At 38.9% G+C, this 20,280-nt stretch overlaps 1 protein-coding gene and 1 long non-coding RNA gene across 2 annotated transcripts in view; both read left to right on the top strand.

The window, feature by feature from the left end:
* The window catches only part of LOC124645250 (angiopoietin-related protein 2), a 97,366-nt gene that overhangs the window by 74,029 nt on the left and 3,057 nt on the right, over positions 1-20,280 (top strand). Inside the window, exons 2-6 of the mRNA XM_047185042.1 lie at positions 553-1,677; positions 1,842-2,034; positions 9,026-9,157; positions 16,264-16,451; positions 18,908-19,051. Of these exons, the coding sequence (XP_047040998.1) occupies positions 650-1,677; positions 1,842-2,034; positions 9,026-9,157; positions 16,264-16,451; positions 18,908-19,051 (1,685 nt within the window). The 5' untranslated portion in view covers positions 553-649. The remainder of the gene's footprint in view (positions 1-552; positions 1,678-1,841; positions 2,035-9,025; positions 9,158-16,263; positions 16,452-18,907; positions 19,052-20,280) is intronic.
* On the top strand, positions 7,103-8,590 carry LOC124645253. Its single transcript, XR_006986194.1, has 2 exons — positions 7,103-7,703; positions 7,955-8,590. It is a non-coding gene; the product is annotated as an uncharacterized LOC124645253 (long non-coding RNA).

Genomic DNA, 20,280 nt, shown 5'->3' with positions numbered 1-20,280 from the left:
TAAACGCGCGTATTGTTTTTATTGCACGTCACTGTCATTCGGTTACTGTCAATGATGCTAAGAGTCTATCAGACAGGACAGATATAATAATAAAATATTGAATAGGAAATGAGAACACCACAGTCCATTTGAATTAAAATACAACAAAAATATTTGCTCAGTATTTACCACTGACTCGTAAAATGGTTTGACATGACATTTAATTTAGTAAATTGCTGTAACAAATTGCTAGATATTTTGTAGGCTTTATAGCTTCATACATTTTCAGAGGCTGCGCAATTTAATTTAAAGTTTTCATAACAAGATTAAACGTATACTTTTGGAGTGGCTTGTCTATACGAGTGGCAAGTCTATGGCACCATTACACATTTTATGGCACGCTTGTATGTATCACGTATTATGGTTTCTATTTCTTTCCTTGCATAATAACCGATGACAGGTATGTCAATTTCACTAGGCGTAGTTAATACCGAATTAACTTTAGCCTCCAAAACTACAGACTCACAAACATTTGTAACCAGTACTAATTGCAATTTTTTTTCCTTGTTTCAGAGAGCAGTACATATTCAACGTGTTTGAAGTAATAGTGAGTACGCTAGAAACGAAACTACAAAGGATAGAGAACTTGGACAAGGCCGTGGAACACTTAATGAGGAGAGTTGAAGCGCTCGACTCGAGAGTAAACGACAACATACACAAAACTGATGCTATCATATCAAAACTGGGGAACCTCGACCTAAAACTGTTCAGTCACATCGGACAGAACGACGAGCAAACTGTTACCGAAGCAAGCGCTAAGAGACAAGAAAATAAAAATAAAATCAGTGACGCACAGTTGCTTGACCGAAAACTCGAGTCACTAGATCAAAAAGTGTCAAACATCGACACCAAACTGGTAGGCCTTAAGAATCAGATCGATAGTAATTTTTTGCCCGTCGATGACATCAATGCCGAGGCCAGTGAAAAGAAACCTATCAATTTGAACGTTATAGAAATTGCAAAAGGTTTGAACACCGAGGTTGTCAATGAAATCACTAAAGAAGTGGATCAACTGAGGAGTTCCGTGTCTACAGTCGATCGTAAACTACAATTCCATATAAATCTTGTTTCGGAGAATTTAGGCAAAGTGCTTTACATGATGGCCGACGTCCATGCCGCTATTGTTGAGCCTGAAGATGCTTCCATTAACGTTAACAGTTTGTTCAAGAACCGCACGGCAACCAGCACAGCGGCTCCTGTCACGAAAAATAGTAAAATCGATACCCTCGTCAACAAAATCATACCTATGATGAGTGTATCTGAAAAGATGGACGAAGTATGGGATGTAGTGGTCGGTACTAAGAGTTCAGTAGATGATTTGGTTCCTAAGTCTGACGAGCTGCTCACGCAAACTCAAAGGCAAGAACGCGCTATCGGTCAGATCCACAATGACTTGCGTCTCAAGACCAATCTGATCATTGAGAATTTAGATATGGTGGAGAAGCGGTTGAAGAAGCAGGAAGACGACGTGGCGACGCTGGCGCAGCGGCCCGTGCCCGCCGAGCTGCTGCTAGACCCCACCATCGACCGGCTGGTGGAGTACGCGCCCAACCGGTACCGCGTGGATGAGCCCGACGCCGACCCGACCACCAGCACCGTGGCCGCCACCACGCCGCCCACCTCCACGCTAAACAACAGGTGACATCATTCTATTTCCAATTGTGCCCTTGCGATTGTTGCGATGTTGTTTTCCATGCGATGTAGCTTGCGCGCCCTGGCGACTGTAGTTGACCCGTACAAGCTACATGCGTGCGGCCGGCGCGGGAGTAGGTGTACGGGACTAACGTTGTTGTCGGTCGCAGCCCGAGCACGAGCACGAGCGCGACGCTGAGCGCGAGCGGCGCCACGGTGACCGTGACCCCAGCGGCCGGCAGCACGTCGCCGCGCCCCGCCAGCCGCAAGGGCGGCATCATCTTCCCCAGCGTCAAGAACAAGCCCATCATCGGCAATAACACTTTCGCTTCGGAAATCGTCGCCAACTATAAAGACGTGAAAGTGAGTCAAAGTTACATAAAGAATATTATTACTCATTATAACACAACACACCTATCGTTGTCGCTGAACAAATCTTAAAGGCGCAATTAATAAAATGTGCTAACGGAGCGAATGATATAACTTTATTGAGGTATGTATGTGGAGTCAGGTTTCATCGTCCCATGGTTATTCATCATAATTGAAATGTTGGTGGTAAAAATACTGTTTAAGACGTTTTTCTTTGGCCCGTGATTGATGATGGGAGATAAGCTATAAGCTACTATCTTATAAAACTTTGCGTAGTATTACACAGTCGATGGAAAAAATAAGTATTACCACGGTGGCCCACGTAGTCTCCGCTGTCTCTGATGCAAAACAAAAAAGGCGTTCACTAATAGCTGCAGCAATATTTTATTATGTTAGTTAAATTGATTCTTGTCTAGATGTAAGTAGGTTAGGTGAAGTAAGGCGATTGCATCGGCCGCGGATAGGGGATTGGTACAAATCAGTCAGTCTAGGCGGTGGCTCGGGTATGTTCGCTAGTATTTAAGCTCTGTTGTCGGAATGTTAATCAGCGCCTGTCGGTCTGGTTCTCGCTGCAGACACGGTCTCCGCCATACACTGCCATTTACGTCTCCCGGTTAAGCAATAAGGAATACAAAATACTGCGCAATACATGCTCTGGTATGCAGTCGCCGGAATACATTCGACTACACTGCCAGTTCCAGTCTCGACTCATGTCATAAAATTGATCAAACATTTAATGACATCCGTCGTCCACCTGTTATAAAAATGCTATTAGTTTTATCTTATGATTCATTAACTGTTGCATAAGTTAAACTTTTAACAGAACTTTGACCTCAATGTTTCAATCGACTCCGCAATTGGTACGAAGACGTCTAGGTTGTAATATGTTCTGAAATGCATGTTTTTTACCATCCAGTGCAGGTGCTTACTTAATGTTATCCAAAAGAGCAAATCTACTGAAATGCAAGCATTGCGCAAAACCTATGAAGACGCTTAACATTGTTAGTCCACATGTACGTAAACGTAAAGTTCGCAACACGAAGCCGCGGCTCTGCGCTTAAAAAGCTGCGAGTTCGCGACATTTCCGTGCAAGGAAAATTGCGTGAGTGTCATTACGTAAATCTGGTTCGGCGTCGCAGCGGTACACACGGGCCGCGCTTTCCGCGCCATTGTGAGTGCGCGCGCAAAAACCGCCCGTTCCCACCGCGCGCCACGCGACAATTACCAATGATTACCAGTGTTTATTGTTCTTCGCGTACGAGAACCCGCGGTTATGTGGAGCTCCGTGATGCAACGTTTTATAACATGTTTACCCACCACGACTCGCACCTGTGTAAAAAATGTCGCTCCAAATACTTACGTTATGTTACGAACGCAATCCAATACATACGTTGTAATGTTGGGTCGCAACAATTCAGAAATATTTCACATTTCTTACTGTTGCTATTCTGTTATGCTATGTTATATTGTTATTTTTAGGCTTGGTCACATTAAGCGAACGTATTTGAAGGATATATTAAATTGACCGGAACAGGCGTGTATAACAATGTTTATAAAAAACTTCTGTAACGAATACGTATAACGTAACGCAATTCCCAGTAATTAATAAGTATCCGATAGCTAAATAATAATCTACATGAAACGGCACTTATTATAAATGTAGCAGGCTGTCGTTTCGCAACTTACCTAACTTAGGGTAAGTAATTAATTTTGCGAATTAACTTCCGCAGGTTATTGAACACCCACGTACGAGTGTGTTGCAATTTCAATAAAACTAATGGGTACCTACGTACTTCAGAACTGGTCTAAAGGTGACAGAATAAACACTATTTTACAACCTCTCAGACAATTTATTTCTTGCTGAGGTCCTTTTAATGTGCAAGTTTATATTGAACTATTTCCGCCTGCCAACGACTATAACACGCTTTGATATGTGTCTATTCTAAATTGATATTGGCTACAGCAAGTTAGCAAATCGAAATCTAATTTAACAACGCTTAAATTTAGGCACCAATCGATAAACACAAAACTCATGTAGCGCCCGCTTTAACCACGTTCACTACCGATACAACTATTGTACCAATACAAACATTAAATCAAGATAAGACATAGTTATGAGTATGTTAACACATTCACTGCGTTACGGCAAGTATTTGGCCGTATTTGACTCTCAGCCAGTGCGGTAGCTCGTTATCCTTGTTTTGCGTACTGTGCGGGGGCGATTTATCTAAGTTCCCTTGCGCGTAGGAATGAGATAGTGATATTTTCAATATTGTTGCTTTTAATATAATAATATTGTACACTAACAATATACGGCAAAATAGTTGCCGTAACGCACAGTAAAATAATTATTTTCATTCAGTGCGGTACGGCGAATATCTTGCCGTACCCCCCCAACCCCGCACCACACTGCATGCGTCCGCGCGGCGGTTCAGTGTGCGCTAGTGCTGGCCGTAAGCAAGACGTAACAATATTTTTTGTGAAAAATATTACGCGGTTCTGCTACAATGAGACGTTCACATAAAAAACTGGATTTGAGTAGAGAGAGAGAGGGGAAATCATCATCTTGATGCCAAAGATGTCAAGTGTGAAAATAATTCAGTGGAATAACTACCTACTTACTAAGTTTCATACACGTCCTTTAATAGTTTTTAGTTTTTTTAAAATTTGTCTGTTGGCGTAGTGGTTGTGGGTTAGATTCCCACACAAATCAAACATTCTTTGTCTAGTTGTCTTGGTCTGGGTGTATTTTCTAACTATACTATGCATTATATGTATTTGGGACTAGGTGGCGCTATAGTGTGATTGTGGTAGAATATAAATACATATTTATACATATTATATAATTAGGTTACATAATTATGTTGATTTATATAATAATATAACACTGATAAATATGAATATTTTATCTACAATAAAAAATATTTTTAAACCATCGACTATCATTCCAGAAGTAAACCCCATCCCTAGCATTTTTTCACTTCTACGCTGTACGGCATATATATTGCCGCGAATGAAAGATTTTGAAAAATCTCTGTATCTTTCAAAGTATAACAGAGAACCCGGGGCGACTGCAGCTAGGTGTATACAAGGATATAGTCTATCGATTTGTTGATAAAAACCATTGATATAGGTGGTTTCCACGTCTGTATAGGCTTTGAAAGTCAGGTTCTGGTACGGCAAAATAGAAGCCGTAACGCATATCAGGAAATATAGATACGGGCAGCATTTGTCTCGTATCGCACTAGTAGAAAGTTTAGATTTAACGCTGCCGCAGTGAATGTGTTAAACTCTCTAATGAGCATAATTAATATTTTGGACAAGTCTATTTAGTATACAGAACTGTTACATAAAAGACAAATTACGTGGTCCTGCTGTAACAATCGTATAGAACAATGACATCTGAGAATGTAGTCACAAGACTGACAGGTCGTGACCGTCCTGTCAGTTCAAATGATGAAAACTAAGCTCCCACTTTCGTTTTCCCCGAGGGCCGCAGCTGTCGGCCGACGCTTTGTATTAGGTACGCTTATGCAAATCAAAATAATATCTATAAATCACTACACTGTCTATAGTGCATTAACTCTGTGAAAATATCAACTGTTAACGTTTTGTAACCACAAATTTCACCGTGAAGGAAGTAGTTTCCTTATAGAAAACGGTTTCCCGATAGTATGCCAGTAAGACTGATGGAAACCAATCAAAGGTGACGTAACTTTGTCGAGATATGATAGACACAATGTGTTACGACTTGAGATAGGCGTATCTGTGTATAGACAAACGGTACTTGAAAATACTAATCTACTTTCGTAATGGTATGGATCTCGCTGAAGATCGGCGCTGGGACTCTGTGAAAGTAAGCAAGCTTTTGCCAAAAGCGACACCTTGCAACCTCTTGAAGATTTAGTATTGACGAAATGTATGCAACAATATTTTCAGGAAGTCATGAATTCACCTTTAATCTTTAACCTCTATCACTGTAGATCTCACTTCACAGATAGTCAGATACAAAGTTGACTTCCAATGGGGAAGTTGCTTATTAATATTGAATGCTATCTTTGATCTTTAAAATCTAATTTAATATTAGAGCCGTTTAATTTTAATATCATTATGATCAAGATTACTTTTGTCAGGTCATTCTCCGAACTTTAATGCTTTTTGTTAACACTTTCGGCAAAGTACTACTTACAAGATATTCTATTGCGGTCATGGGTTAACAAAGATGTAAATGTTAGGAACTTCTTAGATAACATAGGGAGACGTACCTAATTGACTAGGTAGTGAGTATAGAACTCGAGCAGTTATAGATCTTCAATGCAGTCATTTTTGAGTGAGGTAATTTATTATAATAATGTGCTGCTGTTGTATCTTTTGTCGTCATGATCAAAGTGCGTCCTTTACAGGGTCATAACAACCTATGTACCTATGCAACTACAACGTTTGTTTGCGAAATCTGTCCTCTGTACTTAAAAAGCAACTGACAACTTTTGCAAAATAATGTACAGCTACGTAACGTTACGCCTAGTTTTGCCCAAAAGATTAATGATTTAGATCCGCTACTAAGATAAACGACTCTTATTTAGGAAAATGCGTAAGTACCAATAGCAGGTAGGCACCACATCCCACTTGTGGTTGGTTGTTCTTGTTAGCCCAACGCGACACCTCTTTTGGCAGTGATTGTACATAATAACTTCCAAAAAAGGCATCAGCAGGTTGACCCCTCTCACTATAATTTATTTATGTAGGTGTTCTTCTACTTTCTCGAGCGTAAGCAAACTTAGGCCTGCCGCACCTACAGCATACACTTTTGTCTAGACAGTTTAATTTATTATTTTGTTACGAAAATATCATGTATATTGCGCAGTGTATAGTTTAAGTGTCTCGCTGTCATCTCGTTATGTACTCGTGTACTCATTACCGCAGTTAGCAAATGCTGTTCTGTTTGGTAACACAATACCATTTGACTACCATGAAGATATTAATGAACCGACGCTTGAGTGGCGCTTCAATGGCGATGTAATTACCATACTGAATGACTTACTCATTCAAGAATGGACGTTTTGTTTTCTTCTAAAAGATTACGTTTACTTGCAATTTTCTTTTTAATCTTGCATAATTGTAGACTTGTTTACTAATGATCGAAGGCATAGTTTATCATTCGCTTTTTCTGTAACCAGAGACGTTTTTCTTCATCTTTGCGACAGAAATATAAGGCGATTTTTTCAATTGTCTCGTAAGCTGTGTAAATAGCCGTATTCTGTTGAAACGTTGTTTACGGAATGTAAATAAAAAGGCTTGGTTACACAGAAATACGTGACGTACGTATACTCCACTGTTGGATATGCCGTGAAAGCTGACTCTTTTGGAACAGAACTCGAAATTCTATTTACCTACTATTGTTAGATATAAGTAGACATAGGGGAAAACCGGGAGACTTGCCCAGGTGGGAGAGTTGAACCACCTTTCAAAATTGTATCTGAATTTAGCGCGAACGAAACGTCAAAGCGTTCATTGGTCACACTCAAGAGGCCAATCATAAGTATGCAGCCATTTTGCATCTTAGTGGTGTAGTTCGTCAGTGACAATGTAAAACGTGTTTTTGTTGCTGCGGAGTGTATTTTCTTGTTTTAAGTAGTTTTGTAATTGCTGTCGTATTTATTGAGGTACGTATTGTGTGTTGCTATTATTATATTGCCAAACAAATGTAGTTTGACGTATGCTTAGTGTTTTTTCTCTACGATCTAAGGTTTTTCTTTGTCATAACCTAAATGGGGAATTTGTGTGAGCGGGAGAGTTGCACCAGGGTGGTTGCGGGAGACTTGCTCAGTGGTTCATGTCTCCCTGTGCAGGGAACTTATACCTACTTAATTTTATTTATTTTTTTCTTTCTTTATATAATTTATTGTATTTGCAGTGCCAACTTGTACGATGCCTTTTCAATAAAAGCCTCCTGAAAATGCTCGCAAACGAAAAAAACTCACAAAAATGGAATTGCAAAATGCCATAGATGAAATTAAGGGAGGCGCTTCTATTCGACAAACTTCAAATAAATATGGCATAGATAGAACTACTTTGAGGCGATATGAATTAGATGACGACTTCAACATTTTTGTTTGTTCTTGTTGATTTTTAATTGGTGTGCATAATAAAGAATATATCTATCTATCTATCTATGAAGATGAAATTAATAAATTTGAAGAAGAAAACAGTCAATATAAAGCATCACAGGTGTTTACAACGGCCGAGGAAAAGCTTCTTGTCAATTATTGTCATTGACATGCAGTAAAATGCATTATGGTTTGACAAGAAAACAAGCAATGCTATAGGCTTTTGACAGTGAATTCAAAGAAGTTTCCTGAGAACTGGACGAAGAACAACTCCGCTAGGAAAGATTGGTTTATTAATAAAAAGTTACTATTGTGATTATGTTTATTTTGAAACAATTTTACATAAATTTGTTACGTTAATTACATTTTCTTTGATGTCAGTATTAAAAACAAGTTAATTATTGTATAAGGTAAGATATTAAAACTCTGATTGAAGCTGAAAATGATTTTTATTTTCCACAAAAATCATATGGTCAACTCTCCCCATACCTCGGTTCAAGTGTCCCTGTTGGTAGGGAGACTTGACTCATCTTTCATTTTTTAGTAAAATGCCAATAAAATTGTATTAGCGCATTTATTAGCAATATAATTAAGCACAAATATACCTACTAAAGGCGGCACGCGCCCATTCAAATGCTTATTCTCTTTATTATGCATATCAAACTGTGTGAATTATCATTCTGGACGCATCGCGAATATAATATGAGCCTATGCGAAGTGTTGTAAGATGTTGCGCATTCATTCACGGTGGGCTGTACCGAAGATTATTTCCGTAATTCGAAAGATAGCTGAATGAATGCCTGTATAGATTTAATTTTATAATAACAGCTCGTTAGAATTGTGACGTAATTCTACAATGTTTTGTGGTATCTTTGCAGGGGTATTCGTGTGTGGACCTGATGAATGGAGGTATGCGCGAGTCTGGAGTATACTACCTGCAGATCAGAGGGACCACGTATTGGTTCTTGAAGGTGTTCTGCGAGCAAAATGTCGCCGATGGTGGCTGGACAGTGAGTTAAACTTTATATTTGAAAATATGCACTATAATATGTACTGTACAGTTGGCTGATCTCCCTATATGTGAGAACACCGTAGCCAATAATATGACTGTTTTGCATTAAGACAAAACAGGTATTATATGTAGAAGAAAACACAGCAATGATGTGAAGAAGCAGTCCTATGATTCTGTGAAAATATCGAGAATATCAGTCATATCTGTATACAAATCGAGAATATCCTCCCAATTTCTGTCACCACAGGGCTATCTGTCATACTTTACCGCCAAATTTTCAACCAGCGCCATTGCAGTCTTCATCATCAGCAAGAACCTTGGCTCATTGCTGTGTTTTCTTCTACATATAATACCTGTTTTGTCTTAATGCAAAACAGTCATATTATATGTCTTCGAAAACACAGCAATGATGTGAAGACCTGTTTGATATCTGCTGGTGATCAGAAATTATAAAACACAAGAATGCAATGTGAGAGTAATATAATTTACTAGGTATTTCCTTATAACAAACCTTCTTATCACTCACTTTGAACCATCTTTAACTTTCAATATTTGCTGGGAAAATGTTAAGAACAAAATCCAACCACACTATTAGTTTAAAATATTTATATTTTTCTTACCAAGAAACTCAAATTAAACAATTCAATATGAAAACAAAAAACATAACTTCCTTCTTAGGATTGATAAATAAAAATGCAGTTTAACTGCCACAAATTAACAAATAATTTTCAAACATAAACACTTCAGCTGTTCAGCCTTAATAATTGAGATCAAAATCAAATTATCATAAATAATCAAATATAATCACTATTAATCACATTGTTTTAAAATTATTATAAAGTAGACCAGGGACATCCTCACTGACAGGCTTATTTATATTTCTACAATAATATTTAGAAAAGGTTTCCACACACTTCCAGTTTCCTCTTTCTAATATCTCCTGTATAGGTCTATTGTCTAGCCATCCCCTGGAGGCCACTGCTGACCTTATGCTGCCTGGAGAGTAGCCATCTATCTGTGCCAATTTGAAGGCTGACCTCACCCATCCTGAGATCATGGTCTTAGAGGCAGGCTTTGTATCACCGGTGATTGATATAAAAAGGGAATTAACATTTGTAGTTTGATTGCGTCTAGTCTCTGAAATCTTGACTAACTTCTTAACGTTAGTGACTGGGCAAAGCTTAGAATCTTGGTGCTTCATGAGAAGCCAGCCTGATTGTCTATGAGAACTTGTGTCTGTTTTTGAGCCAAATTTTGGCCAGAATGTTACTGTGTCCTCAGTTTCAGCATATCCTTGATCACCAAGCTCCAAAAGTGTAAGATCATGCAACCTTCGGCCAGATGCAAGTAAAAGAATCAATGCAGTGTGTCTGCTTTGATAAAAAAGAGTGTCTGGAAATTCTGAAGACTTTAACCACTCATACAATATTTTAACATCCCATACTGGTAGCTTTGCTGGGCGTGGTTTAGCTAGACTCACTGCCTTTAAAACCTGCTGAACGAAAAAATTTTTGGCCAAGTTCTCAACCCTAGGTGCATAGTAAGTTGAGACAGCAGACTTGTGCAACATTACCGTGCTGTATGCAAAACCTTTCTCTAAGTATAAATTAGCTAAAAATCTGGCTAGATCCTTGCCCTCTGGGCACTTATTATCCACTCCATGGGATTCACACCAAAGTATCCATCTTTTTAAAGGTGCACTATACGTATTAATAGTGGAGGGGCGCCAGCTACTTCTCAACAATCTTTGTTCGTCCGTGCTCCAGTCCTTTACTTGATCTCCCCACCCCCAATTTTCCAAGCCTGAAGTACCAGCTTGTCCACTGACGGTGGAGGTAGTCCCGTCGTCCTGTCCAGCAGCACCTCCCTCAGGTTCTCTATGGGAAGTGGGGGTACTTGCGCGCGTGTCTTCAGGTCGGGAAACCAAAAGCACTGGGTCCACTGTGGCGCTATCACAAAGTATGTCCCTCTTGCCTTGTTCAGATGTGCCAGAACCCTGGGCATCATGCTTGGAGGTGGAAATACCCAAGCTGTCTGAAAGTCCCAAGTTTGGCTGAAGGCGTCGCAGAACTCTGCGGAGCCATCCCTTGAGTCTAGACTGACATACCTTGAAACTACTGCCGTGTCTCTTGTAGCGAAGAGATCTATTTCTGGAACCCCCCATTGTCTGAACACTGCCTCCGTGGCTGGTGGCAGCAGGTGCCACTCGGGTACTGACTTTCCCCTTGACAGGCAATCTGCAATGCCGTTTAGGTTTCCTGGCAGGTGGTACGCTGTCAGCGTTATGTTCAGCCGACAAGTCAACTCTAACAACTGGGTTGTTAGGCCTAACAGCCTCAAGGACCGAGTCCCGCCCTGATTCCTTATGTACGCTACTAGAGTCCGATTGTCGGTCTGAACCAAAATGTGGGCATTCTGTAACAATGACCCCTGTGACCTTATTACCGCATAAACGGCATACATCTCTTTTAGGTTCGAGTGCCAGGCTTTTTGGTTCGTGGCCCATTTGCCTGAGAGATACTTGCTGTTTAGACTTGCTCCCCAGCCCGCATCCGCTGCGTCTGTGGTCAAGAAATGCGTTACCTCTTTCTTGAGTAACGGGTTTGGACAGCCCTCTACTGCTTCCAACCACCACCGGAAGTCCTCTCGCACTCCGGAACTCAAGTTTCTCTTCTGGTTTCTCCGGGAGAACTTTCTCAGGAAGAGTTGGGCCTTTCGACAGTGAAGACGGCCCTGGGGAATCGCATAGTTGGCGAAGTTTAGTTTTCCCAACACGCTCTGCAACTCTCTTAACGAGCAGTTGTCCCGCTTTAATAGCTTTGTCAGGGAGGCTTTTATTCCTTCTACTTTTCTGATGGGCAAGGCGATTGTTAGGTACTGAGTATCCCAGACCAGGCCCAAGTATTCCAACCTGTGTGTTGGTTCCGTCACCGACTTCTGGTAATTCACGTGCCATCCCAAAGACTCCAAGACGGCCAACGTTTCCGCAACTTGTGCCATTAACTTGGATCTGTCCTGACAAGCTAGGAGGAAGTCGTCCAAATAGACCAAAAGACGAATGCCTCGATTCCTGAGGATCTCTGCCACCCAGTTTGAGACTGCCGCAAATACACGGGGCGCCGATGATAGGCCAAATGGCAGAGCAGTTAACTGGAGAATTTCTCCATTGTAAACAACCCTCAAAAACCGTCTGTGAGTCTCCGCGACACACAAATGGAAATAGGCTTGGTGAAGATCTATCTTCACTAGCCAGTCGTTTGCTTGAAGAAAGGTAACTATGTCTAATTGTGAAATTAGGTAAAAATGCTTTGTGGCTATGTACCTGTTCAAAGCCTTGAGGTCGAAGATGGGTCTCAATCCCCCATCCGCCTTCTTTATTAAAAACATTTTGGAGAAGAAACCGGGATCCACCACTGCTGGCTTCTCCAGGATGCCCTGCATCTTTAAATCCTGAATCACTCTTGTCATTTCCAGGGAAACTTTGGTGGCTATACACTTTAAAAAGTTCTGACCGGGGTATGTCAGGGGAGGTTTGCTTCTGAATGGCAAGCGGTAATTGGCTATAGTGTTTAAAATGAACTGGTTTGCTCCCAACTGAGCCCATCTCTCCGTGGAGAATTTTAGGCAACCTCCTCTGAACACCCGGTGAGAGTCATTCTTCTTTAGATCTGGTGGACTTATCGTTATTGGCTGTGTTAGTGGAACGTTGACGAAAGGGCTGGTTTTTATTAGAAGTATGCTTAAATTTCTTATCAAACTTTCTAGACTTATTTTTAAAATTATTTTTTCTATTTTGAAAGGGCTCACCCCGCTCTGTAACTTTCCTTTCCTTGAGGTAGGTTGGAGTATTCAGCCAGACCTGAGACCCTCCGAGGGACTGTATAATAGGCTGTAGTGCCTCTCTGCTAAATAAATGTTCAGCACTAGGTGGAACATTCCTCAATGTGTTCCTAAGGTTCGTATTTGAAATTTCTTTCAAAATCCTGTCCCGCCTAACCTCAATAGATTCAGATCGTTTTCCACAAATAATTTGCATTGTGGTCTCTGAATTTTTGTAACTCGAAGACCCAGGTCCAAAAATCTCTGACATTTTGTCCACCAATGACTTAGGGTTCAAATTAGTTGGATCCGCGCTAGCCCAATCTACAATATTCTGTAAACCCGATTTCAACAATTGTCTTTGCTCTAAGACTTTGTTAGATATACCAGCTAAAAACATTTCAGTAGCAGCTAAATAATCCTTATTCTTATTAAAGTGACACAACTCATCATTGACCATAAGGCCTGTAAATCCTGGGGTTGCAAGGCAACCTTGCAAAGCTTGCTTGTATCTAATGCCCTTCCAAGCCTGCGAGTCAAATTGTTGCAGCTTATTTAACTCATTAAACCTATCCTTATCACTAGGTGGAATATTTTTCTTACTGTCTATCTCGGTGCTTAAGGCACCCAAATTTAGAGAGAGCGACTCGGGCTGTGCAGGCAAAGTAATAAATTGTTCCGCACAACTGTCCTTAGCAGCAGAAGGCTGCGAGCTCGTTATTGTACTATTTGGCGCTGCCCTACCATTATAGCAGTAACCTGACTGATATAAACTTAAGTAATTAGACAAATACGCCATTTGCAACATCAAAGTGTCAACACGAGGATCGGTACGGACATGTTTAGACTTGTACTTACGGTTCCTCGCCGACGCACGAGAACGCTTATTAGGCAAGGGCGAAGCCGTGCCCTCCTCAAACTCCGAGGATGAGGAGGAACTACTTTCCAACGCCTTCGAGCTTGTCGACGACGATTGCCCTCCATCCGGAGCGGCCGCGTCTCGCTCGCGGTTCTCGCACGTATTACTCACCGAGTCCATTTTATTATATAAACTGCCGTGTTTTCTAAAGTAAAAGCACTGAAAAACTCACTTTTACACTCACTTTTTAAACTTTTTGCAGTTGACAAAAAATTTTTCATGCGTTTTGAACGAATCACAAGAATGCAAATGGCGCTGGTTGAAAATTTGGCGGTAAAGTATGACAGATAGCCCTGTGGTGACAGAAATTGGGAGGATATTCTCGATTTGTATACAGATATGACTGATATTCTCGATATTTTCACAGAATCATAGGACTGCTTCTTCACATCATTGCTGTGTTTTCGAAGACATATAATAGGAGGACATCATGATAATATTTAATTGTCTCGTGGCAACTACTTCGTGCGCCTGGATAAAAAGTAGCTTTTAAAAAGGGGCTGTGTATTTTTAAAAAGGGGCTGTGTATTTTTAAAAAGGGGCTGTGTATTTTTCAAATCTAGAATTAGGTAATAATTTCTGAGTAGCACTTTCAAACAGGCTTTTCAAATATTAATTATATAGATCAACAATAGTGGGGTCCTTGAACTTTATCTAGTTGCTAGTTTTCCCAACAAAAGTATTGTCTATAAATATGAAAAACGTTTTCTATGGATTTTTCAAACAGGTTATTTTAAATGAAATCGATTACCTATGGGTATAAATAAAAGCCTATTCTTGGGTCCAAAACTATTTTATTTTGAAAGCTGTAACATTATCCGAAAATGAGAGCAAAAATTGAGTTTTAAAAATCAAAACGAGTGTTGAAGCATCAACTATAACGTACTTATGCTAAGATTAAACAATTATTGCTAAGGTATATTTAATGCCATACATAATGCAAAAAAACGAAGCCAGTATTTATAATAGTTAGGTTCAAAATAACTGGATTTGTCAGATGTACCTAATTAAGGTTTTTTTTCCGAAAAACAGTTGGATACTTTAGTTATCAAGATATATTTAATGATCACACACAAGTCCAGTTATTTTGAAAGTACTTCTTTAACAACCTGACTTATAGAAAACTTATGTCTATACCAAACTGTCGAGAAAAAGTTAAAACAATCACCATTATGTTACATATTGATAAATACGTACAGTGATGATATAAATAATGTATTAAACATTAATCCCTGGCCATAGTTTTTTAATATAATAATTAGGCCCGGTTTCACTGGTTACCGATAAAGTGTCACTTAGTTACCGGTGGTGATTAACGCTCAATCCTTCTCCGTGTGAGAGGAGGCCTGTGCCCAGCAGTGAGACGATAAAAAGGCTGTAACAGTAACAGTTACCGGCCAAATAAAAGGCGCTTCTAATATCTGCCAGATATTACTATCACACAGCAACACAACAAATTTGCAGTTTATCTATCAGTCAGGCTATCGGAGACTTTATCCTTTATAGTAACCTGTGAAACTGGCCAGAAGGGTAAGTTGCACAGTTTAGCTATAATGATAGCTAAACCTTAACCGAAAATTGCCGATTTGACAACTGATGACCATCGGTTATCGTTATAGTTAAATGGTACAACACACCGTTAGACAATACATAAGACGCATTTGTCCGCAAATGATGAGCTACTGATTGAAATTAGGTACATTATATCTAGTGACATAATTAATACTAACAACACTTAATCAATAGGTATGTAGCAAAAATAACTCCACGAATATCTACTTATATCCTGAGAGCGAACTTTAATTGTGTGTAATATAAAATTCTTATCTCTATTAATCGAATGAAAATATAGATAGGTTATTGAAGTATGAAAAAGCTACTAGAAAGCCAGACCAACCAATACTAAAAAACCTTTCGAAAACAATTGAAAGTCACCAACGCCTCCCAAGATTTTAAGGGTTTCCTCGAAGCACCAGTTTTGAGGCGCACTTTTATTATTCCTCGGAGTTCAGAGCGCATCTTTAACCCCCGCACTAAGACACTTTTAATGATTTCTTAAGTCACTCCATGGTGATGGATTTTCAAAGAAATCCTTCACTAAGGAATGGCTTAAGCAACCATTAAATGTCTCTGAGTGCGGGGGTTAGTAGTAATTGTTAACGGGAGCGCTACTAGTACCCAAGATCACTGACACCCACCTAAACGTCAGTTTTCTAAAACAACTGTTTAACAGTTGTTTTAAGAAAAACGGACGTTTACCAGCGAACTTGAGCCTAAAGGGTGCACCTCAAAACTGATAGGCGCTTCGAGAAATACCTCTCCCTAACATTTTAAAAAAATAACCACCACTTTTTCCAAAAACACAGGTGATTCACCGTCGAGACGACTACGGTATCCCCGCTGAAAACTTCAACCGTGACTGGAACGATTACAAGAACGGTTTCGGTGACCCCAGCAAGGAATTCTGGTTGGGCAACGAAAATATATACATGCTGACCAATAATGACGACTATATGCTCCGGGTTGAACTTGAAGATTTCGACGGGAACAAGAGGTAAGGAAAACTTATCACCTGCCTAGCCTTTTCCTTACCAAGTCGGGTTCGCTTTCCTGTATAATGAATGCAGCTGAGTCTTCTTCCTCCTGCCATGCTCCTAGGGTATGAATGCAGCTGACTACTAGTTCTATAGGAAGCGACTGCCCATCTGACCTATTCCTATTAAGACTGGATCTCCGTCTTTCGGTCTTCTGACTACCAAAACTTCTGACTGACAAAGTCATTGAAATGACAACAAAAACTCGTCATGACAAGATGATTATTTCTCCTTATATTTAACATCCAAAATACCATATTTCTGGTCATAACAATAGCGAAAACTGAACTTGGTGAGAACAGTAATATGGCTGTATACCGGCTAAGTCTTATTCATTTACTGCAAATAATAGGGAATACTGCTAAGATCTGAAAGGGCCTTACTGCCACTGAGCAACCTGGTTTTTATCAGTTTTGGTTGATCCGACTAAAGTCCTAAACTATTCTATGTATGTAACTGTGAAAGTTTATAGAGTAAAAGAGAGCAAGAACAAAAACTATGATCTAATTACACTATAGTGGTCTAGTAATACAAGGGTTTTCCTATGTTCTAAGTAAAACTGTAGCAAAGAGCAAGCAAATTTGATTTAATTAATGAAGTTAGTTCACATACATCTTAGGGTGCGTCCACATCCGCGTTTGCTCACTGCGCGTGCTTGCACACAGCAATGGTTTGGTGCCTCTTTAGCGCAAACTCATGCGAAGCGGGCATCTCACACGCAGTGAGCGAACCAAATGTGGACGCACCCTTACTCAAGTTGTATTCACAAGTACAATGAAAATTTTCACTACCCACCGACTACAAAGGGCGTAGGCAGATTGCATTGTATTGGAACTTACCAGATTATCACATGCTTTGTTACACGATTAATTGACAGATTTATCGCAAGTATTTTATTTAACATCTCCCGTAGGCGTACAGCCATTTTATTAACGAGTAAGACTCAACCATTGTTGCCCCATGCGATTACAGCGCCACCTAACGGGGCCATATAGCAATACTCTACAGTATTTTACAACGTACATTTTGAGTTAATTTACAAAATACCTGAAACACCAATTAAATTATCTTTTCCAATTTTGTGTTTGTAAGCCTAGACAATACATTAAAATTCTGTAAGTAAAATATATCATACATTTTTTTTCTGTCCCATAGACAAATCGTAACCTAATCGAAAGTATATTGTCAATTTTAATACCAGGTTAGTTACCCTACCTACGGTTCTAACAACATTAATTAAATACACTATAGTTCGGCCATTCAGAGAATGCGTTCCTGACACGTCGCGATTGAACTGACGACGTAACTTTGCAATGGCGTTGCAGTTACGATAAAAATATTTTTGCTGGTTGTTTACCGTTTTAACAATTGAGGAGCATTAAAACAACATTATTATATCAATAATCAATGAATGTTATAATTTTGTGCCAAACTGAGTGTCAAATAACTTGGTAAACAATATTTTTCTAAATCTATACTGCGCTATTACAAGGTTATGTCAGCGGTTTATATTTTGTAGTGCTGTGCTAAAAATAACAGGCAAGTATCGTAATCTGTTCTTATACAGTTATAATATAAAATAATACGTTTTGATTTTCTTTTTAAGAATTGGAAAATAATGGACTATAAGACTTAATTATAACTTTTATGAAAAATAAAAATAAAACTATGACCAAACCGCATTTTTATACTTAGATTAAAAATGGTAACCCCAAATGGCGTTATGGGCCGCCATTTTGTGACGCTAAAACAGTCGTCCGTTGTCGTTTCGTGCGCATAGACCACGTTTTTCAAGTGTTTTCGATCTGTTTTTATTTGATTACCCGGCTTTTGTTAGACCGAGATATCAGGATTGATTCTGTTATTGATAATAATATAATTATACATGTAGGCGAAGATGATGATGAAGACACCACCTCCTCAAGCAAATCGGAGTCTGATTAATATTCTGTTCGCACATTCAATTCAATGTACTTGTAACAAAGAATAAATAAAACAATTTTATTATATGAATATTACCTTTTTTTGGTTTCCACTTAAATAACTAAAATATAAAACAAATGATTCCGCCAATTTAAAACGAAAATAATCTTAAAATAATGCGGCGGTTCATTTTGAAGGAACGGTAACGAACTCAGTGTTATGTTGTGCCCATCACTAGTCGTGACTAACTGATAGGTGTCAGGAACGCATTCTCTGAACGGCCGAAGTATAGCATATCTAATAATTCAAGGGATTTATTACCATCATTATTTTACTAAAAGTTTGACATAAATTAACTTAGTTTACAAATAAGTTACATTACTCCACAAAAACGGGGAAATCCCGCGTTGACAGGTCATAAAAAATTCCAATATCAAACCAGTGTTGCCAACAGCAAAATATATTATTTAAATTTTATTTTTCCAAAAACCAGGTACGCCCAGTATTCGCACTTCAAGATATATTCTGAAGCGGAATACTACAAGTTGGAGATAGATGGTTACGAGGGTAATGCTGGAGACTCCCTCAACGACCCCTGGTACGGTTCAAACAACAGCCCCTTCTCTACTTACAACAGGTATGTGAAACTTGAATATCTTATGTATTTATTTCATGCTAGCCGTTTTCCTACGGTTTCCCGTAGGAACTACTGCCTGTACTGGCATAAAATATAATAGTGAAAGAACTTTTTAAATCGGTCCAGCAGTTTAGTAACCATTAACCGCCAAACGAATCAACAAAAACTCATTTTTTTTTTCTCTTCTTAATATTAATGTACGTAAGCTTAAGCCAACTTCACTGACTACATAAAATGTTGTTTTAAGCAAACTTTCATGTATGTTGTTGAGTATTTTGGTTACAAATAGTTCTCTTTTACATTATTAAAAGCGATAAAAGCCACACTTTGTAAAAACGCTTATTATAAATTAGAAGATTATATTCAAGATAAAAATGCTTGGAAACATGCTGGTCCTGCTCCATAGGACGCACTGACAGTATCAAATTATTGCGAATTTAAAATTACACCCGCTAGTAAGATTGTGTTATTCTTTTGATTGTTTGTTTGTAACTTTGTACAAAAATATAAACTGATTTGTAAATGTGAACACCATGTAGCATTTTAACCTTTGCATTTTTTTATTATTATTTATTCTCATATTCTTTGTCTATTGTGATTCTACATGATCTTCGCATGTTATTATAGTATGTATCAATACATACAAACTGTAATACCTATTATTTTTAAAAAGAGTAACCATGGAGTTTCTTGCCCGTTCTTCTCCATAGGAAGCTACTTTTGGAATGGGCAACTAGAATCAACTTTATTTATATTTTTTGACGTTCATAAGTGCTTGTGAAAGCCTAAGTGAAATAAATGATTTGACTTTGACTTTGACTATTAACTGCCTCGTTGGTCTAGTAGGCACAAGGCGACTGGCGACTGCCGAGTACGGGATCTCGGTTCGACTCCCGGGTTCAAAAATATAACTCTAGCTAGCTAGACTATCAACAATCAAACTATAAGTTCGAGAACTAGGTTAGGATACATACATACCTAATACATAGGTTTCTATCTACTTAGATACATAGGTAATTCTAATTTATAATATATTTTATATAATTAATAATGCATTGCTGATAAAGCAATTTATTAATGTATTCATTAATTAGGAAAGTCTGATCCGTCTGCGTTTAGATCTATTTACACACTTATATGTACTACTTATGATGAATGTAAATACAATAAACTAGATATAGCCCTACGTAAGAGGCATGAATATTCGTACATACACCGGTATCGTTCTA

This window comes from Helicoverpa zea, chromosome 31 (assembly GCF_022581195.2).
Source record: "Helicoverpa zea isolate HzStark_Cry1AcR chromosome 31, ilHelZeax1.1, whole genome shotgun sequence".
NCBI classification, from domain to species: domain Eukaryota; kingdom Metazoa; phylum Arthropoda; class Insecta; order Lepidoptera; family Noctuidae; genus Helicoverpa; species Helicoverpa zea.
The sequence above is the reverse complement of the archived record's forward strand: the minus strand, read 5'-3'. Positions and strand labels throughout refer to the sequence as shown.